This window comes from Aulonocara sp. 'chitande type north' Nkhata Bay, linkage group LG23, assembly GCF_057382095.1.
Source record: "Aulonocara sp. 'chitande type north' Nkhata Bay isolate Kocher_YH1m ecotype deep benthic linkage group LG23, A_spYH_male_GT1.1, whole genome shotgun sequence".
Classification (NCBI taxonomy): Eukaryota; Metazoa; Chordata; class Actinopteri; order Cichliformes; family Cichlidae; genus Aulonocara; species Aulonocara sp. 'chitande type north' Nkhata Bay.
In genome coordinates, this window is record NC_141365.1 from 18,993,508 (window position 1) to 19,019,821 (window position 26,314).

The following is a 26,314-nucleotide window of genomic DNA, read 5'->3' on the forward strand; positions in this document are numbered from 1 at the left end:
AAGCAAAGCAAACAAACAAACAAAAAACAAAACAAAACAAAAAAACTTTGCACCTTAGATTAGTAACTACATTAAATTAAATTTCATTAAAATAATCGAAGCAAAACAACCAAGAGTTTCAGTATTATTATTTTTGCTCTTTTCATTCTTTATTTATATATTATTTTTCTAATACTCTATTTTTAAACATGCTTTCAAACAAGGAAAATGAACTACACCTTTTTAAATCACTTTCATAACTATTTTACAAGTTAACTCCTCTAACAGAAACACATCTGTGCTTTATGTTTGTCCTTATCTTGTTTTTTTTTTTTGTTTTTTTAAAGAATTCTGTTCCCATTAAGTCATATTGACTCTCTCTGACTTTAAACAGCTTCTGAGTACTGCGGCAAAGCAAGTTATTTTGTGCTTTATACAGTATCTGTGCCATTTTATATTCAACTAAATCATAAAATAGAGAGCAATAAAGTGTGTATAATGATTTCTTGTTCAGGACATGCTTTGTTTTGTAGAGAATAGCAACTTTTGTTTTCACATGGTTTATATGAGACTTCCAGCTAAGCTTATCATCAATTATCACTCCAAGAAATTAATTTTTTCGCACACGCTTTCAATTTCAATTCCATTAACCCTGATTTTAGATTCATTTTTCATTTGTCTAGTGCCAAAAATAATAAATTTTGTTTTGTTTATATTTAACGATAACTTATTTATATCAAACCAGTTTTTTAATATATTTAACTCCTTTTCCACTGTAGTCAGAAGCTGTTCTAGGTTTTTACCTGAGCAATACAGAGTGGTATCATCAGCAACCAATACACATTTTAACAATTTGGAAACACTACATATGTCATTTATATATAATATAAATAATTTAGGGCCCAGCACAGAGCCCTGAGGAAAGCCACAAATTACCTTCAACTGATTAGATTTTACATTATTGATTTCAACATATTGATATCTGTCATCCAGGTAACTTTTCATCCACTTGTATGCTATGCCTCTTATACTATATCTCTCTAGTTTATTCATTAATATAGAATGATCAATTGTACCAAACAGCTTTTTTAAGTCTATCAAAACACCAACAGTATATTCCTTATTATCTATTTCAGTAGATATCCCTTCTACAACTTCCATCACTGCCATCCAAGTGGACCTTTTCGCTCTAAAGCCATATTGGTTATCACTTAGGAGATTATGCTTCTTAATATATTTATCAAGTCTATTAACAAATAACTTTTCTAAAATTTTTGAGAACTGTGGGAGTAGTGATATTGGCCTGTAATTAGTAAATTGACATCTCTCTCCATTTTTATGGATTGGAATAATTTTTGCTATTTTCATTTTTGAGGGAAACACACCAGTTCAAAAGGACAGATTACAAATGTATGTGAAAGGTCGCAGTATATATTCTATAATACTTTTAACTAATATCATGTCAATACCAAAACAGTCAGTGGACTTTTTATTTTTAAATGTTTTCACAATGTTCATTATTTCTCTATGAGTTACAGGACCAATAAACATGGAGGACAAATTCTGAGTAAAATGTTTATTTAGGTCGTTATTTTTTCTTGACTCTGGAATTTCTTTTGCTAAATTATAGCCAACATTTACAAAGAAATCATTAAATTCATTTGAAATGTCTTTAGTTTTATCAAGCACACTATCTTTATCTTTTTTAAAATTGTCTGGATAATTCTTATATTTTGAGCCCTATTTGAATATACTATTTAATAACCTCCATGTTTCTTGTGTGTTACTTCTATTTTGCTCCAATAATTTGTTATATATAATCTCTTATATAGATTATTTTTCTTTTTACATGCATCTTCTACCCCCTTTGTGATCCATGGCTTATTTGATCTGTGATGCTTTTTTGTGATTTTCATTAAAGGACAATGTTTTTCATATAGTGAAATTATAGTTGATAAGAATGCATCATATGCACTATTTGAATCTTCATTTGCAAAAACCTCATTCCAGTTGTGTTCCTTTAAGTCCACCTGGAGGGCAGCAATGGCTCTTGTTGTTCTATGTCGTATCATGTCAAATGTTTGATGCTTTTATTTAGTTTTAATCCCAAAATAATTTTGAAAAATTGCCAAAAGAGGAAGATGATCGCTTATATCAGTTATAAGAAGTCCACCTACTATTTCATAGTCAATTTTATTTGTAAATATATAATATCTATCAATGTAGCTGTATCAATTCATATTCTACTTGGTTTTATAATTACAGTGAAAAGGCAGTTACTATACATTGTATTGATGAAATCTGTTGTTTTCTGATGTCTATTTGGGTTTAGCAAATTTATATTAAAATCACCACAAATTATTTGTGCTTTTTTATCATTTAGGTGGCTAAACATAGCAGAAACTTTTTCATTGAATGTGTCAAGGCATGACCCTGGTGACCTATAGATGCAACTTATAATTATATTGTTAGCTTTTTCAACACGGATTTCAATAGTAACACATTCCAATACGTTATCTATGGTGCTTGACGTACATTCAATCAGACATTTGATTATACTCAGACTGACAGCAGCTTCAGTGCATTTACTTCATGTTTGTCTGATTAGACACAATCACTGCTGCATTTTAGTGTCTCTGCTCGAACTGCACCAAAACTCCTTCATTCACCATCCCAACACTGAGAGGGATGTTAGAGACACAGGGACACCTTCACCTCTCCCCCTAGAAGTTCCCCTGGAGCTGAGAAAGTACCAGAACACAAAGAGAAGAAAAGACGTCTTTTCAGGAGGTCAGAAGGAACCCACTTCAGTTTTCATCCACTCAAGCAAAAGTTCCAGCAAAACAAATATTTGAAAGATTAGAAATTAAAACATCAAATCTATCACATAGATCAGCGGTCCCCAACCTTTTTTGCGCCACGGACCGGTTTATGCCAGACAATATTTTCATGGACCGGCCTTTAAGGTGTCGCGGATAAATACAACAAAATAAAACTAGTACTGGTACCGAAAAAAAGAACATTTATTCATAACACACGTGAAAAGACCAAGGAAAACCGAGTAAACGATAAAAACAATAACAAAATAACGCTGAAAACCAATAGAAACCCTGAAAACTATACATTTCACACCTGAGCCTCAACTCTCGCGGCCCAGTACCAAACGACTCACGGACCGGTACCGGTCCGAGGCCCGGGGGTTGGGGACCGCTGACATAGATGACCTTTGACCTGAGCAGGAAGAAGAGAACAGCCTGAGGTTTCTCTGGTTTATACTCCACCTTATCCTAGTCTGTATGACATCAGAAACATAGCAACCGCTTAGACACCCCACTTCCTATTTTTTTTCACAGCTCTCTGAGCCACTAACAGTCACATGACTGTAACAACATGAAGTTGATGAACTTAATGAAACGAGAAACAAGTTCCTCTTCTAACACAGGCAGATGTGCAGAGACATCTTTGCTCTTGGCTCTGTGGGTTTGCACATCTGGTTTAGATGAGATTCTGCTTTCTGTCCAACATTTTTGGACCCAAATAAAAGTTCAGATTGTACTACAACACACAACACAGAAAAAAAGTACTAACCAGGTAATAGTAATTGTCACAGAACACGGAGTGTTCAGGTAACCGCAGCTCAGAACTATGTACAAGTTTTATTTAACTGAGGAATCTTTTAACAAAGCTAAGGAAACGAAAAACTAAGGCTCATGCCACGGGGGGAAACAAGGAGCGTGGAGCCCAGGAGTGCCGTAATCGGGACCGTGGGGAAACTGCAACAGAAAGGGGAGACACAGTTAACAGCATGCAGGTTCCCAAGAAATGAACAGCTAGACTTCATACAGTAAGTTGCCGAGGCTTACAGGTAGAGCAGGACCGTGGAGCTCGGACGGGAGAGGTGCCCGTGAAGGGAATCCTAGGGAGGGAGGCAGTCAGGCAGGAGGACAGGCAGGCCACAGGCTTCCACGCCGAATGCTGGTCACACTGGGAGGAGACTTACGGACTGGCGAGGAGAAGCCGTCAGAGCTGGCTGAAGTAGTCCTCTGGTGATTGCCTCAGATGAGACGCATGTGGTTTGGAGGCGGCACAGCCCGAGGGTGTGGCCACCGCAGCCTCCCACGGCTCCCTGGATGCCGAGCCACGGGCCGTGACAGCAATAATACCAAACGTGTTTTCAAACAACTTCAGTAAAACATCCTGTTAAAACTGTAACTGTGTTTAACAGGAACAAGGTCATTGAAATCATCACTTGGTGCTGCTGTCTCTTGTGTCTGTACAGAGTTTGAACCAGAAGGCTGAACTCTTTTTCAGTCACATGATGTTTCTCTGTCTCGGCATCTGTTTCTCTGATTGCAGCTGCATTTGAACGAACTGGAACGTCCAATTCTCCAACACGTTAACTCTGCTGATCCTTGGTGTTTAAATAACATTTCTTTCTTTGACTCAGTCTGCTGTCACTTTGTTTTAGAGAGACAAAGAGATTTCAGATTAACTGGTGTTCCTGTTGCTCCAGTACTAAAGGACAATGCATGTCACCGCCAGAGATGGGCAGTTTCTGATTACTTTTTTCAAGTAACGAGTAAAGTAAGGGATTACTATTGCAAAAACGGTAATTAGATTACCGTTACTTTCCCGTAGGAACGCTGCGTTACTGCGTTACTAAAACGGTAATTTTTTAGCAAGAAGCGAGTAAGCGTAAGCGAGTGCGACATTCGTGACAACAGCTGTGTGCAGATCAACAATGGATCATATATCGAGTGCGGGAGAGAGTATGAGTGTGCAGCGTTTAAAGCTTGGAAGTACTGACCTTACTTTGAGTTTGATTACATAAAAAGTAACAAAAACATTAGTGTCCGTTGTGCGTGGGAAGAAAACCTCTTTTAACCGCGAAAAAAAACCCCTAAACTTCCAAGCAAGCACTGGGAGTGCGCTACCACGTAGAGGGAAACTTACAGAGAAACTCGCGGATTCTTCAACTGACCGCTGCGGCACAGCTGCACCAGGGTAAACCTACGCCTATGCCGCTCCTGCTTTACAGGTGAAAATAGAGCAACAGGACCACTAGTCTTTGATGTTATTTATTTTCTGCTGTGTTTAAGGATGCATTTGTGGTTTATAAGGTCAGATTTTTTATTATTACACTGAACTAATACCTGAAAAAGTATATAAAAAATCAACCATTATTACCTTATTATCATTACCACCACATTCACATGTCATTGATGTTTTATTTCAAACAGGTCAGTTTTGGATGTATGTGGCTGAGACACTAAAACCTAATATCAATAAAATAACGTGACACATGACTGTGTTCACAGTTTCTTCTGTTAAAATCGTCTTCTCATGTTTTCATAGAGAGATGATGAAAGAACCTGTAGAAGAATCACCAACTAAAGCAGCTTCCACAGCAGGTAGGAGATCAATGGTTTGTCTGATGAGCTGTATGGATGTAAAGAGACAAGGTACAATCCTTTGCCTTTTTGTAACACTTATTGGAAAAAATTTGTCAGAGCACTTGCACATAGTTATCTATATACTGTCTTTAAAAATGGTCACAAATTCAAATCTGTTGCAACATGTCTTAATCTTTCTTTGGCACATTTTCATAACATGACAACTGTCAGTCTAAGGGGCTTGGAAAAGAAAGCAACTTCACTCAAAATGATCTCCTTGTCATCAATGTTTGAGGGGGATGCATGTTTATGTCTCTTCCTTCTTCTTGTAGAAGAGGAGCTTGCCAGGGTGCGGTCAGCTTTTGTTTGGAGGGTGTCAACAGAAATCCTTAAACAGCTCCTTGAGGCCCTTGTAAGTGACGGTGTCTTAAATGAATTGGAGAAAGAATCAATACTGGAAGGGAACCCAGTCAGAGCAGATAAGGCACGTTGCTTCATTGATACAGTGAGGAAGAAAGGGGACAAAGCCAGCAGGATCATGGTCAGACATCTTCAGACTATAGATCTCTCCCTTTTCTCTCAGCTGCGTTTATACTCTGATCCATCTGCTCAACAAGGTGAGTCCACTTTTCTCTGTAGTTTGTTGAGATGTGAAGTGTAAAACCTCAGAATTTAATATAATGAAAAGCAGAAAGCGGGAACTTCATTCCACAACATACATCTGGATTTATTAAAGGGCTGCTCACAATGGAAAAAAAAAACCTTTCCCAAACGGCCATGACCACTCTAACAACAATCATCACATGTACAAACTACAGACTACTGGAGAATAAAAAAAATCTCTTAGAGACATGCTGAAAACAACTCCCTGAAAAGTAATGAGGTGGAATAAGAAGTATGTTGTACTAACCAAGGGTTTTAAGTGTGTTGTACTTACAGAGTAGTAAACTAAAGTATTAACTTGAGAGAAATTATTTCACATAAGCGTTTAACTTAAAATAGACTGCTCAGAATTATTTTTTTAACATAGATTTTTCTTAGCTCTATTTATGTGAACAGTAATCTTATTTAGTTGTTAAAACCGTGAAAAACTAATTGCTTTAAAAAAAAAAAGTAGTGTCACTTGTGTGACTTCTTGAGTGCTTCAGAAACCCATGAAGGAGAAATATTCCAGTCTTCTATTAGTCACAGTGTGCATAATCTCTTTTTGAGTTTATGGCAGGAATTTAATGTGAAATATTGAATTCCCTTCAGATGTTTATTTTAAACAGTGTAGGTAGCAGTTGAAAGACAGCATGAAAGTTTAGTGGGATTTTTTGGAGAAGTCCAGAGTTGAAAACCTGTTTAGTTTGTAAATGTTCCCATTGGTTACACAAGCCACAAAGCCAATTTTTTATTTTACATATGTAGGTTTAAAAACCTTTAGTGTGACTGCGCAGAAGTTCCATTTATTTAAATTATAACAGAACAGGAGCTTCTTTGGTTTGGTGATGATTTGTTGTATCTCAAGCTGAGCATCACTCAGTGAATGAAGCCAGATGTATTTTTCATGACATCAAGATTGAAGAAGCACAAATAACACAACAATCCAAACAAGAGGAAAAGTAATTTAAGTAACTCTTTGAGACCATTCATTAAAATGTCAGTGGAAGTACACACTTGATCAAAAAGAAAGAGGAAAAGATTTGAAGAAACAAGGCACCTCTTCACATTTGCAAAGTGATATCTTTGCCCGTCCTTCATCACAGAAGCCTGTTTAAAACCAAACACAAAGATGGTAAATGTTGGTATAAGTGATCAGTCGTCACCATGCTCTTGCCCTGTGTACAATCACTAAAAGACACAGATTTGATAATATAATAAAATGACCTAAAACTTGTTAATGGGAAAGCTGGTAAATATATGATCGTTATGTGATGGCTAATATCCATCTGCTTATGTCCAAGAAGATAGACTAAATCATTCACTGTTGAATATAAACAACGTCAGCAGCTGTTTGGTTCTCTCCCATTTCCTCATCATGCTGTTAACAGGCAAAATACTACCTGCTGTCTCTTCTCCAGGCAGATACCCTGAAGCGAAAAAAAACTACAAGAAATATGAATAAACATTAGAATGTAAACAATGTCCGGCATCCAAGCTTTTTGGTTTAGTACTAATGCAACTGAAACAATTTTCTCTTCACTTTAATAGCAGGATGGTGCACTTATAATTAATGAGATTTCTTCAGTATTGTAATTTGAGATCTAAGTACGTTTGAAGAAAAAATATGTAAAAATGCAAAACAAAAAAAGAAGACAAAGAAATAAACAGACTGTTTTTTTTCCTTGCTATTTTTAATGATTTATTTAGAGGCTCTTCAAAGTTGTCAGCCTCGGCTTAAATCTAAGTTGAAGAAGAAGTTCCAGTGTGTGTTTGAGGGGATCGCTAAAGCAGGAAACCCAACCCTTCTGAATAAGATCTACACAGAGCTCTACATCACAGAGGGAGGGACTGCAGAGATCAGTGATGAACATGAGGTCAGACAGATTGAAACCGCATCCAGGAAATCAGATCCAGAAACAACAGTCAGACAAGAAGACATGTTTAAAGATTCACCTGGAAGAGATGAACCAATCAGAACAGTGCTGACAAATGGAGTGGCTGGCATTGGGAAAACAGTCTTAACACAGAAGTTCACTCTGGACTGGGCTGAAGACAAAGCCAACCAGGACATCCAGTTCATATTTCCATTCACTTTCAGAGAGCTGAATGTGCTGAAAGAGGAAAAGTTCAGCTTGGTGGAACTTGTTCATCACTTCTTTACTGAAACCAAAGAAGGAGGAATCAGCAGCATTGAAGACCTCCAGGTTGTGTTCATCTTTGATGGTCTGGATGAGTGTCGACTTCCTCTGGACTTCCACAAAACTACAATCCTGACTGACCCTTGCAAGTCCACCTCAGTGGATGTGCTGCTGATAAATCTCATCAGGGGGAAACTGCTTCCCTCTGCTCGCCTCTGGATAACCACACGACCTGCAGCAGCTAGTCAAATCCCTCCTGACTGTGTTTCCATGGTAACAGAGGTCAGAGGATTCACTGACCCACAGAAGGAGGAGTACTTCAGGAAGAGATTCAGAGATGAGGATCAGGCCAGCAGGATCATCTCCCACATCAAGACATCACGAAGCCTCCACATCATGTGCCACATCCCAGTCTTCTGCTGGATCACTGCTACAGTTCTGGAGGATGTGCTGAAAACCAGAAGGGGAGGACAGATGCCCAAGACCCTGACTGAGATGTACATCCACTTCCTGGTGGTTCAAGCCAAAGTGAAGAAGGTCAAGTATGATGAAGGAGCTGAGACAGATCCACACTGGAGTCCAGAGAGCAGGAAGATGATTGATTCTCTGGGAAAACTGGCTTTTGATCAGCTGCAGAAAGGAAACTTGATCTTCTATGAATCAGACCTGGCAGAGTGTGGCATCGATATCAGAGCAGCCTCAGTGTACTCAGGAGTGTTCACACAGATCTTTAAAGAGGAGAGTGGACTGTACCAGGACAAGGTGTTCTGCTTCATCCATCTGAGTGTTCAGGAGTTTCTGGCTGCTCTTCATGTCCATCTGACCTTCATCAACTCTGGAATTAATGTGCTGGAAGAACAAGCAACCTCCCAGAAGTCTGAAACGGGACAATCTACACTTAAGCACTTCCACCAGAGTGGTGTGGACAAGGCCTTACAGAGTCCAAATGGACACCTGGACTTGTTCCTCCGCTTCCTCCTGGGTCTTTCACTACAGAACAGTCAGATTCTCCTACGAGGAATGCTCACACAGACAGGAAGAAACTCACAGAGCAGTCAGGAAACAGTCCAGTACATCAAGAAGAAGCTCAGTGAGAATCTGTCTGCAGAGAAAAGCATCAATCTGTTCCACTGTCTGAATGAACTGAATGATCGTTCTCTAGTGGAGGAGATCCAACAGTGCCTGACATCAGGAAGTCTCTCCACGGAGAAACTTTCTCCTGCTCAGTGGTCAGCTCTGGTCTTCATTTTACTGTCATCAGAAAAAGATCTGGATGTGTTTGACCTGAAGAAATACTCTGCTTCAGAGGAGGCTCTTCTAAAACTCCTACCGGTGATCAAAGCCTCCAAAAAAGCTCTGTAAGTAAAAATGTACTCATCCTTTTATTTTTGAAATATTGATTCTACTTAACAAAAAAACAATCAAGTGAGCAATTTAAGCAATATAAACATCGTGATGGGTGCTGATCCATTAAAAAACCTTAAAAAATTCAAATGAATGATCATCTGCAAGCATATGATCCTTTTGAATTGTCAGAGCAGCAGAAATTATCAGCATTTCTGAGACATCTGTGGGTTTATCACTTATCAAAGTACCTTCCAGAACTGTTTTCTTTGTACCAAAAACTCATCTACCAGTCCGGTGTTCTGTTACTGTTTACTCTTCAGTTATCATTCATTTAATCTCTGGTGTTCTAAAGTAATTTCTCTGCATTAGTGCACTGCTCAGTTCAATATGGGAGTTAAGTTTTTTCTATATTATTATTCTTTATTGCGCTGGTTTCCAAACTAGGGTACGCCTACCCTCGGGGGTATGGGAGAGGCTGTAGGTGATACGTGGGACGGGGTAATTACCAATTCAAAAAGCCTAAATTTGCACTAATACAGTTTAATGTGGCTATTACATACATGTGTATATACCACCCTCTGGTGTTTAGCAAAACAATTGCCCTGACAAAATACATGGGTGCGACTTCCCCAATTGACTGACGCCTGACTGTTGAAGTTGCACTGTTGAAGAAATGGACAAATGGTTAACCAAAAGAAAATGCTCTGCCACCGAAACAGCGGCCACTACCACCAATCAGCTCATATCTGAAGATGCATTTGCCAGTGACCGCACAGGTGATTGTTCAACAATGTGTTTGTCAGATTGGGATGCCAGCACAAATGTATCTGTGGTTACTAGCCAAGTATCTAGCATAGAAGGAGACAGTCATGTGGAAAGTAATGAAGGGTCTGATGTGGAGCCTCAAAGTGGGAGAAAGCATGTCACCTCTGACTGTAACACAAAGAAGCGCAAATATGATGACAATTATATTTCACTGATGTTCACATGTATAAATACTGGGGATTTTCCCAGCCATAATGTGATAATTGTGCAAGTATTGTTTCACAACTCAATGAAACCTTCAGTATTGCACAGAGATTTAGAGACAAATCATCCCCATTTGAAAAATAAACCATGAGAACATTTTGAGCGACAGCTAAAATCACTTTAAACAAGTAAAAGCTGCATTCGAGTGCCGGATCCTATGAATAAAAACAGACCACAAGCATCTTATATGGTCAGTTTTAGAGTGGCTAAAAACAACAAACCCCACACTATTGTGGAGGACTGCATTCTCCCTGTTGCTTTAGATATGGTAGTGAGAATGTTGGGGGAAAAGGCAAAAAAGACAATACAGTCCATTCCCTGTCCATTACAGTCCCTCCATCATCCCTGTGCCCAAGAACAGCAAACCCTCATCCCTGAACGATTACCGGCCAGTTGCACTGACCTCGGTAGTAATGAAGGTGTTTGAGAGGCTGCTGAAGAACATCATCTCCTCCTCCATCCCAGACACCACAGATCCGCTGCAGTTCGCCTACAGATCCAACAGATCCACAGAGGATGCCATCGCCCACGTCCTACACACCACTCTCAGCCATGTGGACAAGAAACAGGGTAACTATGTGCGAATGCTGTTTGTTGATTACAGTTCAGCATTTAACACAATAGTGCCCTGCAGACTGTTCACAAAGCTGAGGGATCTGGGACTTAACAGCCATCTGTGTGCATGGGTGTTGGACTTCCTCACTGGCAGAACTCAGGTGGTGAGGGTGGGCAGGTGCTTCTCCAACAGCATCACCATCAACACAGGAGCACCTCAGGGTTGTGTCCTCTCGCCACTGCTCTACTCCCTCTACACTTCAGACTGTGTGGCCACCCATGGCTCCAACACCATTGTGAAGTTTGCTGACGACACAGTGGTGTTGGGTGCCATCTCCAACAACGATGAGGCGGCCTACATGGATGAAGTGAAGAATCTGGCATCGTGGTGCCAGGACAACCACCTCCAGCTGAACGTCAGCAAGACCAAGGAGCTGGTGGTGGACTTCAGAAGGGGTCAGCACAGAGACTACAAGCCCATCATCATCAATGGAGCTCCAGTGGAGAGGGTGCAGTCCTTCAAGTATCTTGGTGTCCACATCTCCTCAGACCTGACATGGGCTGCCCACATTCAGGTCCAGACCAAAAAGGCCAGGCAGCGCCTGTATCACCTACGACAACTGAGGAAGTTCAGGGTCTCTCCAAAGATCCTCAGGATTTTCTATACAGGCGCTGTGGAGAGCATCCTCACACAGAACATGACATCGTGGTTTGGGAACAGCTGTGTGAATGACCAAAAAGCTCTCCAGAGAGTGATCCGTACAGCAGAACGCTGCTGCAGGATTGCTCTCCCCCCGCTTCAGGACACCTATGCCAGGAGATGCCGGACTAGAGCAGCGCAGATACTGAAGGACCCGTCCCATCCTGGCAACAAACTGTTCCAACTTCTGCAATCTGGTAGAAGGTTCCGCATCTTCCGGGCAAGGACAGAGAGACTCAAGAGGAGCTTCTATCCCCAAGCCATCCATGCCCTAAACACACACACCCGCCCTCTCACATCATCTATAATTGACTGAGTCAGGACTCTTCCAGACACTAAACCAAGGCACAATGTACATTTCAATTCCTTTAATTTTAAATATGTTTATATTGTCTATCCTGTAAAATAGTCAGATGTCTATTCATAATAATGTACAGAATTCACCTGCTTGCTGCCACTACTGCACATTCACCCAATGTATATACTATATATATATATATATATATATATATATATATATATATATAAAACACCCAGCACGCCCCTGCGGGCGGTTTATCCTTCAAGCTCGGGTCCTCTACCAGAGGCCTGGGAGCTTGAGGGTCCTGCGCAGTATCTTAGCTGTTCCCAGGACTGCGCTCTTCTGGACAGAGATCTCCGATGTTATTCCCGGGATCTGCTGGAGCCACTCGCCTAGCTTGGGAGTCACCGCACCTAGTGCTCCGATTACCACGGGGACCACCGTTACCTTCACCCTCCACATCCTCTCGAGCTCTTCTCTGAGCCCTTGGTATTTCTCCAGCTTCTCGTGTTCCTTCTTCCTGATATTGCTGTCATTCGGAACCGCTACATCGATCACTACGGCCGTCTTCTTCTGTTTGTCTACCACCACTATGTCCGGTTGGTTAGCCACCACCATTTTGTCCGTCTGTATCTGGAAGTCCCACAGGATCTTAGCTCGGTCATTCTCCACCACCCTTGGGGGCATCTCCCATTTTGACCTCGGGACTTCCAGGTTATACTCGGCACAGATGGTCCTGTACACTATGCCGGCCACTTGGTTATGGCCACTTGGTTATATATATATATGTATATATATATAATGTTCTTCCTCTACACCCCCCCCCCCCCCCCCCCCCCCAATTTTTTTGCACATGTTGAGGAGCGTGTCAGGCTACATTTCACTGTGTGTTATACTTGTATAACTATGCATGTGACAAATAAAGAACCTTGAATCCATCATCAAACAATGCTGTCTCATCAATGCAACATCAGAAAATGTTTTACAGCAGCTACTTCAGCACATACGCCACAGTGAATTTTACGCAATACAACTGAAGGAGTCCACGGATGTGGGTCCTTGTATATTTGCACAACATTCATGAAGGAACCGTCAAGGAGAACATGCTGTTCTGTAAACCACTCGAAGAAAGGACAACTGCAGTAGATATTTTTCAAAAGCTGGACACATTTATGATCACACATGGACTCGTGTGGGACAGATGTGTTGGCATCTGCACTGATGGTGCATGGGCCATGACTGGGAGACAAAGAGGTGTGGTTTGTGTGTACAGGCAGTAGCGCCAGATGCTTCTTGGGTACACTGCAGCATCCAGAGAGGCTCTTGCTGCAAAGGGAATACCTGTCCGTCTGAAACATGTCTTGGACACCACTGTAAAAATTATTAACTTTTTGAACTCCCACTTATTTGCTGCATTGTGCAGTGAGATGGGCAGCGAGCCTGAAACTGTATTACTCCACACAGAGGTTTTCTTGCTCTCAAGAGGGAAAGTGCTGCCCTGTTTCTTTGAGCTGAGGGAAGAACGTAAAGTTTTCTTCAGTAACCATCCCTTTGAGCTGTCTGAACATTTGCATGATGTAGAGTACCTTACATGCCTGGCTCATCTGTGTGATATATTTTCCCGTCTGAACGAACTCACTCTCGGATTACAAGGCATTTCTACAACCATATTCATTGTTTATGATAAAGTTGTGGCCATGATAAAGAAGTTAAACCTTTGGAAGAACTGCATGGTCAAAAACAACACAGAAGCACACATTATCAAACAGTGTAAAGCATGACTGTAACATGCACCTTCAGGAGCTGGCGGCGCAGTTATGCTGATACTTCTCATAGACGGGCAGGTTAAATGATTGGATACATTACCCATTCACCTCCGTGCCTACTTCGTCATCAGTGTCTGAGCAGGAGAGCCTAATTCAGATCACCACAGATGGATCTCCTAAAAGACCCTGCGCACTGAACAGCCTGTAACTTATTTATATGCAAATACAGAAGTGTAATTAGGATTTTAAGGAAATTTAAATAGTTTCCTTCATTTTATGACTTAAGAGATTTCTAGTTAACCATAACTTCTAGTGGACTCCAATATATTAGTTTTTATTGTTTAGGTTGAACAAATGCCATAAATATAATCTTTCTGTATTTTTTCTTATTTTTTTGTAGGCTAAGCATCTGTGAACTTTCAGAGAGAAGCTGTAGAGCTCTGTCGTCAGTTCTCACCTCCCAGTCCTCAAGCCTGAGAGAGCTGGACCTGAGTAACAATAGCATGGAGGATTCCGGAGTGAAGCTTCTGTCTGAAGCAGTGGAGAGTCCACATTGTAAACTGAGAACTCTGAGGTCAGATCAAATATATTCATTTTTTTTCTTTTGGTCTTTTTTTTCAGCTGACAAAATTAAACAGTTAAAAATTTAGCCCATAAATGTCAGCTTTATGAATTGTTGTTTTTACATTAGTTTTAAGTGAAACTGTCACATTTTTAACCTGTTTAACCTCAGATGATAAGGATTCTTTAAAACACACTGCAAGTAAATAGCGCTAAATGTAGTAGTAAGTAGCTCCTTACTGAACCCTGATTACAGTTTAACGAGTGTTGTTTCATTGTTCATGTTTTAATTTTCAGACTGAGTCTTTGTAATCTCTCATTGAGAAGCTCTGACAGTCTTTCTGCTGGACTGCAGAATCTGAACTGCAAGCTGACTAGTCTGAGGTCAGATCAAGACATATTTTGTTTCTCAAAATTAACCAATTAAAGTCCATCCATTTTTTGTTGCATGTTATGAGGTTTCCTGAAGTATTACTGAAAAAAAAGTGATTAAATATATGAAACATATTATTTATGTTCTTGATTAATTTTCAGACTGAGCGCCTGTAACCTCTCAGAGAGAAGCTATGAAGCTCTGTCCTCGTTCCTTAGCTCCCGGTCCTCTAGTCTGAGAGAGCTGGACCTGAGTAACAACAATGTGCACGATTCAGGAGTGAAGCTTCTGTCTGGCGCAGTGGAGACTCCACAATGTAGACTTAAAACTCTCAGGTCAGGATTCAAAAATGTTCATACACTGTCATTTAAAATCTATATTGTTGCACAAACAGCTAAGCTTAGCAATTGTTAAGTGACCTTTTATTTACCTTTGAGTGGATGATTCTACTCTGAAAAACAGTCATAACATTTTTTATAGTCACGTTTTGTTTTTGTTATCGTTTCTTTTTAGAAAATTACTTTATGAACTGATAAACTTGCATATATATAGCCATTATGTGTCTATGACATACCCATATCCTTTCATGCTGGTAGGACAAAAACTTCCAAATGACATGTTTAAGATTCTTATGGGCATTAATGATATAGAATTTTGGGAAACATTATAGAAATGTCTTCATAGAAATAATCAGTATAGGAGGTTATTGGTGATATTTATTCACTGTTTAATTTTAATTTGTACAACATAATGTTACATTTCTTAAAATTGAGATTTTTATTCTTTCTTAAAAAAACAGAAGTCTTTATTTCAGAGGAACTTCTGTCCACTAAACATAAAATCCCAATTTCTGACAGTATTCTGAAGTTTCTTGCAGTATTGATTGTACATTACACAATTACACACAAAAAAAAAAACGAGAATTTTGAGCCTGACTTCATCATAAGAGGAAGATAGGACAGCTGAGTGAACTTCAGTGACTCAAAAAAGCAGAGAGAGAGAGAGAGAATTATCTCAAAAAACACCCATGGTTTGAAGGAGAAAATAAATCCTGCCCAAATATCAGTTCTAAGTCATATTAATACAGAAAGTATATTTTCGTTAGAAAGTAGGAAAAAACCTAAACATAATAAAGTTACTTAATTGTTATTCTAACCTTTCCCCTGCATTATGGGCAATGAAAAACTGATGGAATGTTTCATAAGACTGTAACCCATTTATTACAGGTGACCTATTTGTTAACAGTTCTCTCAAACTTTTTTTTCACTTTCTTTTTTCTCCACTAACAATTTTGGTGTAAATATTTCATAAAGGGGAGAAAACAGTTTTTTGGGGTTTTTTTGGATTATTATTTTCAATTAATTAAAAAATAAGACTCATGGTAGGCATTACTGAAGCAGTTCCGACCATGGGTTTGACTTCCCCAAAATACCAGACCAGCTTTTGCTCCTCCCACAAAACAGCTTTAAACCTGTGTGGTTACCACAATAAATGTAGTAGTCTTCCCCAAGTATATTTCATTTTATATACAATGCAGTGCCTCTTCATTCTTCATATATCCATGTATGACATTTTGATAGACTTGGTTTCAGATTTTTTGCAGTTTATTGCTCTTGTTTAAGGTCTGAAGTCCTTGTACATGTAGCAACCCACTCGTTATACTGAGTCTAACCCTGCTTGCCTCAGTTTCGACTTCCTAGTTGGGGTGTTGGGTTCTTTATAGCACAGATTCCACAAATGGTTGTCGTATGGACAGGAATCAGGGATACTAAGAGTAAACCCCTGCATAAACATTAAAGAAAGAATTGACCCCAGACCACTCTTTAGGACAGAAACTGAACATTTACTGAACATAAGGGTAGGACAGACAAAGTACAAAAACACACTTTTTTTTTTTTTTAACTCAAATGATATTACAGTTTCATTCAGTAAATGAAATATACTCTTTGAATACCCTTTAAAATGATATTAAGTCTTAGTGGTTAACTCACTGATACCTTATCAGAAATACGCTATGTAAATATACTAAATGCGCTATACTCACATATAGGCCCCCGGCACACTGACATTCACACTCATTACAGGCCAGTTTGTCAGCTGGAAATCATTCTACAATTGGAACAGCAGTGTAGCTGGTGATATCTCAGCTCCAGAGTTTTACTGCCATCTCCCGTCAATTTAACTGTGATTAATATTTAGAATGGAAATTACACATGATGTGAAAAATTGCCACCTAGCAATTTTTAGTAGATTTCTTTAAGAAAAAAAGAGTTTAAAAAGGTATTTTAAGCAGTCTGACAAAATTTGCTATTACATATGTTTTGTTTTATAATGTCTAATAGGCTTTATACAGTTAAGTACAATCACGGCATGACAGAAAGACAAGCTTAATCTCTCTATTAAAACAAATACTATACGTGTATGCTCGAATAATAACAAACAGGTGAGATGTTAGAACGCTTTTATTTTAATTTTTAGTAGACAGTCAAGCGACATGCCGGGAGTCCGCTGTTCTCACCAGCTCTAATGAGCCTTGACCTTCCAGTCAGCCATTGAGCTGGTGGGCTAACAGACCTCTCCAAAAATATCAGAGCACTTTTGCAAATATGATAAATCGAGCAGATATTATAGGTCTACACAGCTACATTCTCATCTGAAAATATCTTAATAGTTTATTTTGTGTCACAGAAACAATAATATTTAAAACTTTTAGCTGCTCTTCTCCGCTATTGCTGTGTTTGAGTTTTGGACAAAAGTCCATAGGAATTATAAGTACTTACTGCGGAATTCCTATCCGGGCTACATCCAGTACATACACTTCTTTAAAAGCTCTCCACAGCAGTGCAAGGCAAAGCATGCAAACAGCAGGGTAGTCAGGGTACTCTCTCAACTAATCAGATAGCCCCTTAACCTACATCACATGGCTAATTTGCGTTCCTTTTCCTCTTTTAGCAGCACAAGGACCCAAAGACCTGACGTCTACTGAATCTCTTTATGTCTTTAATATTTCAACAAACAAAAGCAGGAAAATGCAAAATAAAAAATAAAATAAAAAATACGTACTGAACAAATCAATAGGATAATACATAATAAATAGTATTTGTTCATATATAATCTGTATTCATATGTAGCCTCTTGAAAACAATTTTGATATTTTTAAGCAATATTATACTTATTTTGGCCTTATTTACGCAATGCTATTAAGTAAGTGGGCTCTGGGTTCTTTTTTCAGTGTACATTCGTACTGTATAATTTAACTTACTTTTAATTCACTTGTCTGATTTGTAAAAGTAGTATTACCCACGAAAATGAACAGTAGTGATTAACAGTGCAGTAAATTACACCATACACAATGTAAAGTAGATCTTCGCAACAGTCCTTTAATTAGCCAAAATAATAAAACGGCATGTTTTAATATTCGGGCTAACCGAAAAACAGCAATATACTAACTGTACAATGAATCCCCACATACAGTGTAGACCACTGGTAATAGAAACAATTACTGACCCAAAAACTAAACATAAAGCTCGCACAAATACATCCTACTTTGCAGGCCTATGCTAATACTTGAGAATTTAGCAATCCAATAAGATCTCCAAACTAAAGTCTTTTCAGTAAAAGGGCAAAAAATGCGTCAACAAATGCGTTTGCGCTGACAAACACCTCCTTCATTTCCCCAGATTTGAAGGATGGGTCAGGTTCGTGGCCCAACCTATTTCAGAATTCATAGCACGGCTCAGCCAGTTCCAGTTTCCGAATATGGTGTCAGCTACTTAGCTGTATTATTACTCTTTCTGGGTCACAAAATGAACTTTTAAGATATTTTCAGATGAGAATATCCATCCATCCATTTTCTGCTGCCGGGTTGTGGGGGCAGCAGCCCAAGCAGAGAAGCCCAGACCTCCCTCTCACCAGCCACCTCCTCCAGCTTGTGCGGGGGAACACCCAGGCATTCCCAGGCCAGTCGAGAGATATAATCTCTCCAGCATGTCCTGAGTCTGCCCCGGGGCCTCCTCCGGTGGGTCATGCCCAGAACACCTCACCCAGGAGGCACCCAGGAGGCATCCTTGTCACATGCCGAAACCACCTCAACTGGCTCCTTTCAATGTGAAGGAGCAGTGGCTCTACTGATCCTGGTCCTGCTTTTTCTCCTGATTGGCCGAACTTCTCACCCTATCTCTAAGGGAGATGCCAGCTAACCTTCGGAGGAAGCCCATTTCCGCCGCTTGTATCCGTGATCTTGATCTTTCGGTCGCTACCCACAGCTCATAACCATAGGTGAGGGTAGGGATGTAGATCGACCGATAAATTGAGAACTTCGCTTTTACACTCAGCTCTCGCTTCACCACAACAGCGTTTGCACCACTGCGGCCGCAGCACTAATCTGTCTGTCGATTTCCCGCTCCCTTCTCCCATCACTCATAAACAATACCCCAAGATACTTGAACTCCTCCACTTGGGGCAGGAACTTGTCCCTGACCCGGGTTGGGCACTCCACCTGGTCCTCAGCCGAAAGATGAAAATGTAGCTGTGTAAACTTCAAATATCTGTTCGATTTATTAAGACATCACATATTGGCAAAACTGCTCTGATGTTTTCGGAGACACCTGTTATTCACCAGCTCGATAGCTGATCAGGAGGTCAAGGCCCACTAGAGCCGGCGAGAAAATCGGACTCCTGGCGTTTTCAGATCTGCCACGGTCTTTTGCTTCTTAGGTTAAAGATGACATATAAATCACTTAGATAACTTAAATATGTTGCTTGGCTTTTGGCTTATATTAAACAATGCACATATGTTTTTACTCATTTTACATGAATTTTGACTTTTTAATAAAATAAAGAAATTGAATAAATGAATTTATCTCTTTGCTATTCATAATCTTAGACTTTACTTATTTTTTACTATTTATGCATTTTTAAAATCTGGGTTATGTTATTAAATGTGTATATTCTCTGCACTTGTTATAGATGTTCACATGACCTATAAAAAAATTGCCAAGTCCAAATTTCAAAAGGTGAATGTCATATTGACCTTCAGGTTGGGTTGTGGTTGGAAGTCCAAATTGTGGACCTAGTTTGGATGTCGTATAATGTCCAGAATGGACCCAATGGGATCTGCATGTCTGTCCTATGTCCAGTGTTTAGTGGGTTATAATAACTAATAGAAGAAAGAAGAAAGGTTTTATTATATTGACCATACATACAATACACAAACTTCACGTTAGGGAGACAGGAATGTGTAATGTGTAACACAAAAGGGCAGATCAGGAGAAAAAAACAATTTCTGCTCCAACTTATCCCCAAAGTAGTTGGCATGAGGAGAAGACAAAAAAACTTCAGCACATAAAAAGCACAAATATCATCACATCATAACACCATAAACACACAAGACAAGCAATATGGGGGAGTATGCCAATGTGCAAAGCTGCATCTTGGACGCAGCTTTCTCGCTAATATTGTAGTGTGTTGCCTTACTCTGTTAACTTGAAGTGACTATTGTTGTCCATTGGGAATTGTCTCTTATAAATAAAGGTAAATGAAATTGAATGGATGGAAATTGAAAAATGTTATTGTATCTGACAAACAGAAAATCATAGCTCACAGATGGAGTGTTGTGTGTTTTCAGTCTGTCAGGCTGTTTGGTCACAGCAGACGGCTGTAGTTTTCTGGCCTCAGCTCTGAGCTCCAACCCCTCCCATTTGAAAGAGCTGGACCTGAGCTACAATCATCCAGGAGACTCAGGAATAAAGCTGCTCTCGGCTGGACTGAAGAATCCACGCTGGAGACTTAAGACTCTCAGGTATGGGGAAGAGTGTTTGATTGAACAGGAAGAGAGTACTTGAACATATTTATTCTGGATTCAGCTGTGAATGTAGAGAACAGTTAACATAAAACCTACGCTTAAGCTGAGAATGATTTTTGTTGAACAAAATGTGCTTTGCTGATAATCATCCACAGCAGTTCACTTAGTATAGTGTTGTTAGCTACCGTGCTGTTAAATCTTTGTATATATAAATAAAATATTCAAGGATCAGTGTTTGTTGCCTTCTTCACATATTTAGGTTTGTATTACCACAGTCAGAGATCCTGCTGTTGTTCATTTTATTATTTTTAACATTGTATGCTAGCCAACAACAGTCGCAATTAAATTTTTATTGTTATATTTTGATGGAATAGAATATATATTTGAAAATGAATGATTTTCTAATTCTCTGTTTGTCTTCATTAAGTTGTCAGTAATCAGACAATAACTCAGACTGGAAGTAATCTTAATGACATATGATTTTTCCTCTCCCCTCCTCCTTCCAGGTTGGAGCCTGCTGGAGTCCGATGGTTAAAACCAGGTCTGAGGAAGTGTAAGTGTGTTTTTAATGTGATTTATTAAAACAAAGCAGTACACATCCAACCATCTTCTGTCAGGATGCCCGGCTTGTTGACCCAGTGTTTCCAGTTAAGCTTTGTCACCATTGAGTTTTCTATCCCCGTTTCCTGTTTTACTGTCTTAGTTATCTTTCTGTGTGCATTATGTTCTGTTCCACTTCCTATGTATTGTTAGTTAGATTAAGTTCAGCTATGTACTTACGTGTTTCTTATCATCCCCATTATCCAGTGTATTTAATCCGTCAGTTCTCCTCAGTTCCCTGTCTTGTCACAGTCTAATCCATGTGTGTGTTACCCAGTTCAGTTTAAGTCAGCTTATGTTCTGTCCATCCATTCCTTACAATATGCACCATCTACTTCCCCAATCTGCCAGCGAGTCCTGCATTTAGGTCCCCTCTTCTCTCTCACCACACCACACCACGATGCTGATAGAATGACGAGACTCGTGCTGCGAAGACATGATATGAACCCAGTGGACCTCGAATTATACCAATGGCAGCAGGCAGCATTCTTCTTTCTGGAAAGAGAGCTGGGGGTTAATCTGTGGCTTATGCTCCAACATGAGCATGTCTTTGAGGGGATTCATCTGGCTCTGGAGAGTCCTTGAAGGCACTGCAGTCCTCCACCTGCTGCCTCACCTGCACGCGAGCCTTAGCCATGGGAAATAGGCGCCAACCGCTGATCTCCGGCTGCTCGGTCCTCATGCGTCCACCTACTGCCTCATTCACTAGCACTCCCACCTTGTCGTGTCAAAGCGGTTCCGCCTCCCATCTCATCCTGATGGAGGTTACATCATTCAGCAGGTCTGTTGTTTCAGCCAAAGCTCCCGCTGCTGCTGCTGCCGCTGCTCTCGCAAGCTGCAATATCTGGTGGTGAGTGAGTCAGACATTTTTCTTCATTTTCACCATGAGCCAAAGACTCCTCCTCACCATAGACCAAATACCATTTCTTCTACTAAAAAAGCCAGTGATTAGTTATTGTCAACCTATGGTGGACTGTCAAAAAAAATGTCATTACCACCCTGCACCCATAAAAACTGTTTTTCCCTTTTTGGCTTCACAAAGGACATTCTTAAGTCCAGATCTGATCACTTCTCTCGTCCTGTCTCCATGCCAAGACCTGTCTCCCAGCCCCAAGACCTGTCTCTCAGCCTGCTCCTGTTCGCAGTGCCGTTAGGGCCCAGCCAGTCCCTGTACCACTCCCCGGGCAGATAGCACTCAGCATTTCCTTGCACCCTTGCCAGTTCCTCAGGTAGGGGCAACTGACGTCCAGCCGTCACCCATTCCCATGCCTGCTCCCAGGGCAAGGACAGCTGAGACCCAGTCCACTCCAGCACCCATACCTGTTCCCCGGGCTTGGGTGACTGGTGTCCAGCCAGCTCCTGCACCTGTCCCTGCACTGAAGCCACTCAACCCATCCCTGCATCCATACTTGTTTCTCGAGTTGGGATGGCTAGGGTCTGGCCAATTCCTCCACCTGTTCCGGTGCCAAGTCTCCACCAGAGGTTTCCCACCTGCGGGTCCTGCTTTTTCTCCACTAGAGAGCTTTGCCAAATCACGCCACCAGCAACCTTCCCACCTGTTAGAGGTGTCCCATCACCTCTGCTGGTCCACAGTGGAGCATCGCGGGTGCTGCCGCTGGCCACACAACCACCCACCTGAACTGATTTGTCTTTGGCACTGGCCACACAGTTGCCCACTCGAACTGCTTCATCTTACGTGCTGTCCATGCGGTCATCCACCCAAATTGAGTCATCTTAGCAACTGGTCACGCGGCCGCCCACCGAAACTCATTTATTTTCAACTCATTATCCAGTATATTTAAGTCATCGGTTTTCCTCAGTTACTTGTCTTGTCCTCTAATCTGCATGTGTGTTTTCTGGTTCAGTTCAGTCTACCAGTCATTCAGTTTCAGTCAGTTTATGTTCTGTCCGTCCAGTCCTTGCAATAAACACCATCCACATCGTCAATCTGCCTGCAAGTCCTGCATTTGGGTTCTCTCTTCTCTCTCACCACACCACAACACTGACATCTTCAAACTGTCACATCACTGATTTACATCTCCGATGTCAGTAGTCATCATCAAAGTGTTAATCAATGAACAGATGATGGATCCATAACTGCAGTTGGATTGTGTTTCTTCTCTCCATCAGATTCCTGTCAACTCACAATCGACACAAGCACAGTAAATAGAAACCTCAAACTGTCTGACAACAACAGGAAGGTGACACATAATATTATGGAGGTTCAGTCATATCCTGATCATCCAGACAGATTTGATGTTTGGCCTCAGCTGCTATGTAGTAATGAACTGACTGGTCGCTGTTACTGGGAGGTCGAGTGGAAGGGAAACATTTCTATATCAGTGAGTTACAGAAGAATCGGAAGGAAAGGAAACAATGATGACTGTTGGTTTGGACTCAATGATCATTCCTGGAGTCTGCACTGCACTGATGGTGGTCCTCAGTTTGTCTGTCACAATTGCAGATCCACAACCATCCCCCCCTCCTCTTCCTACTCCTCCTCTGTCTCTAACAGAGTAGCAGTGTATGTGGACTGTCCTGCTGGCACTATGTCCTTCTACAGAGTCTCGTCTGGCACTCTGATCCGCCTCCACACCTTCAACACCACATTCACTGAACCTGTTTATCCTGGATTTTTATTGTCTTTTCATGGTGCCTCAGTGTGTCTGTGCTGAGTTGAGTATAAAGAGTGTCCTCCTGTTAGAGAAATACTCTACGCATTTTAAGGTTAATGGATTCAATGAGTTGATGTTTTAAACTGTTCTAAATGATTCCTTGTAAACTTCTTCCTCTTCACTCCTTTAAAGATGGAAGCTACAATTATTCAAGGATCCATTCTTAGGAATATTTTAATGTGCCTGAATAGCACTGCATATGCTGTGTTTCACTTTAGTTTGAATGAAACATGAAATCTATCACAAAGGGCCCTGGAGTAGAATCTGGTGGATTTTGGTAATATACATTAGATTTGTTTTGATGCTAATTTTTTTTAAGCTGTTTCATTGTTATGATTTCAGATCTGAATTTTATAAAATGCTGCATCAAAAACAAAGACAGATGTGTTTGTCCACAAATGACAACTACCTCCAAAAGCACCTTTTAAACAACCTTCTGTATTTTGAATACATTGCTCAGTTTGAGCTGATGTTTGATATCATTACTATTTTTCACGACTTTTTCAATCTCTATCATATTTTACTGTTTCTATTTGAATTTTAGCTTAGAGCTTATTTTTATTGTATGCATATCTCTAATGCAGCCACAGCAAAACAGCTGCCGGATGTCATGATCCTGGGTCTGGTGACCCAGTGCTTGTGTTTTGATTATTTATTAATATTTAATCTTCTTTGATTTAATGTTTTTCATAGTTTAGTCTTTTGTATTTCTAGCTTCCTAAGGCTACACTAATCCGGATAAATTTTAAAACATTTTTGGCTAAAAACACTACGCGTCCACACTAGTGTTTTTAATCATTTCCGAACAGTTGTTCGTCAACACTGAAACACCTGAAACGCTTATGTTACTGTTTTGCGCATGAGTGAAATGTAAGATGATTCAACCTGCGTTATTTCTGTCTGCCGTTTATTTACTTTCCGGCTATTCATCGCAAAACATCGCACCAAAATGTTGAGGAAAAGCACAGAGTTTTTTAAATGGACTAATAATGAGATGTAGTTGTTGCTGTGAGTAACACAAAAGTACAAAGTTGCAAAACTGATTGAAAATTAAAGAATTTGAAGAAAAGCTATCTGAAGCATGTACAAACTGATATTAATTAATCTTTAATAGGGCTGTCAAAATTGAGAGCAAACAAAACAACTACTGTATAATGCTCTCTGCTATCTTAGTTTAATTAGTCACATGACTGCATCACATGACTAAAATGCGTCATTGTTTCCGAAAGCCAGTGGTTACGCTGTCCACACTGCGACAGCGTTTTCAAATGTATCCGCTTTGGAGAAAGGTTTCAAAAAGTTTTCCTTGACCAAAAACGCCATCTCAGTGTGGACGGAAGGCCAAAACAGAGAGAAAAAGAGTCTTTTTCAAACGAAAATGTATTAGTGTGGACATGACCTAAGTTATTTAGTATTTTGTGATTTCTAGTTCTTAGGTTTTGTTCCTGTGCCTTCCATGGTTTGTGTGTTATGTCTCTAGTGTAGGTTTAGTTCTTTCTCCATGTTTATTCCCAGTTCTGTATCTCAGTGTGAATTACACATATATATTTTATTGTGATAGTTCTGTTTCCCGTGTGATGGTATTCTGTTTGTATGCCATCGGAGTGCCATATGGCTGAGCACACACGGTCTGGGTTCAAGTCTAACCCACGACCCTTTGCTGCACGCCTTCCCCTCTGTCTCTCCTCCACTTTCCTGTCACTCTTCACTGCACATCTATTTGATAAAGGATGAAAAAATGTTGAAGGGCTTGGGTAACTGTTCATTTCATTATATTTCGAAAATGGGAAGCAGGCCTTTATTCTTCAACACAGCCTGAAATTTCTTAGGCAGGTTTCTTGTAATTTTTTAAAGTAGTCTTCCGGAATAGTTCTCCAGGATTTGTGAATGACATTCTGCTCCACCGTGTTTTACAAATGGCTGTAGACATTCACTGTTGATCCTCTCTCTTGACTTCCACACATACTGATAGTGATTTATGTGTTTTCATCACTCCATCAGACCTGTTGCCACCTGTTGATTTTGACACAGAGTTCCTATGTAATTTGGCATACCCCGTATTTTTCTCCCCATTTCCCTTCCTTAGCAGTGGCTTCTTGACAGCCACTCTTCCACTGGGACCACCTGTGATTATTTTAAGTGAACAGTACAAGGATCAACTGAAAGTCCAGAGGTATATCTTAGGTCTTTGCTGAATTTATGTTGTATATTTATGTTTGAATGATTAATCATTCAAACATAAATATACAACATATATTTATGTTGTATATTTATGAATTTATGTTGTATATTTATGTTTGAATGATTAATCATATTTATGTTTGAATGATGAATCATTCAAACATAAATATACAACATAAATTCAGAAAACAAACAAAAAACATTTTTCTAAAAATGGTCAATTACAGGGACTGGACTAAATATGAGTGAAAAAAAGGTGGAATGTCCA

General features: G+C 40.0%; 1 protein-coding gene across 1 annotated transcript; it reads left to right on the forward strand.

Moving 5' to 3' along the window:
* The first annotated feature begins 1,982 nt into the window (after positions 1–1,982).
* LOC147301527 (NLR family CARD domain-containing protein 3-like) lies at positions 1,983–25,610 on the forward strand. Its single transcript, XM_086284655.1, has 10 exons — positions 1,983–3,823; positions 5,335–5,390; positions 5,705–5,989; positions 7,725–9,513; positions 14,254–14,427; positions 14,712–14,798; positions 14,949–15,122; positions 20,414–20,587; positions 21,097–21,143; positions 23,321–25,610. Exons 1-10 carry the CDS (start codon positions 3,690–3,692, stop codon positions 23,863–23,865), a joined length of 3,465 nt encoding a protein of 1,154 aa, XP_086140781.1. The 5' UTR covers positions 1,983–3,689; the 3' UTR covers positions 23,866–25,610.
* The last annotated feature ends 704 nt before the right edge of the window (positions 25,611–26,314 follow it).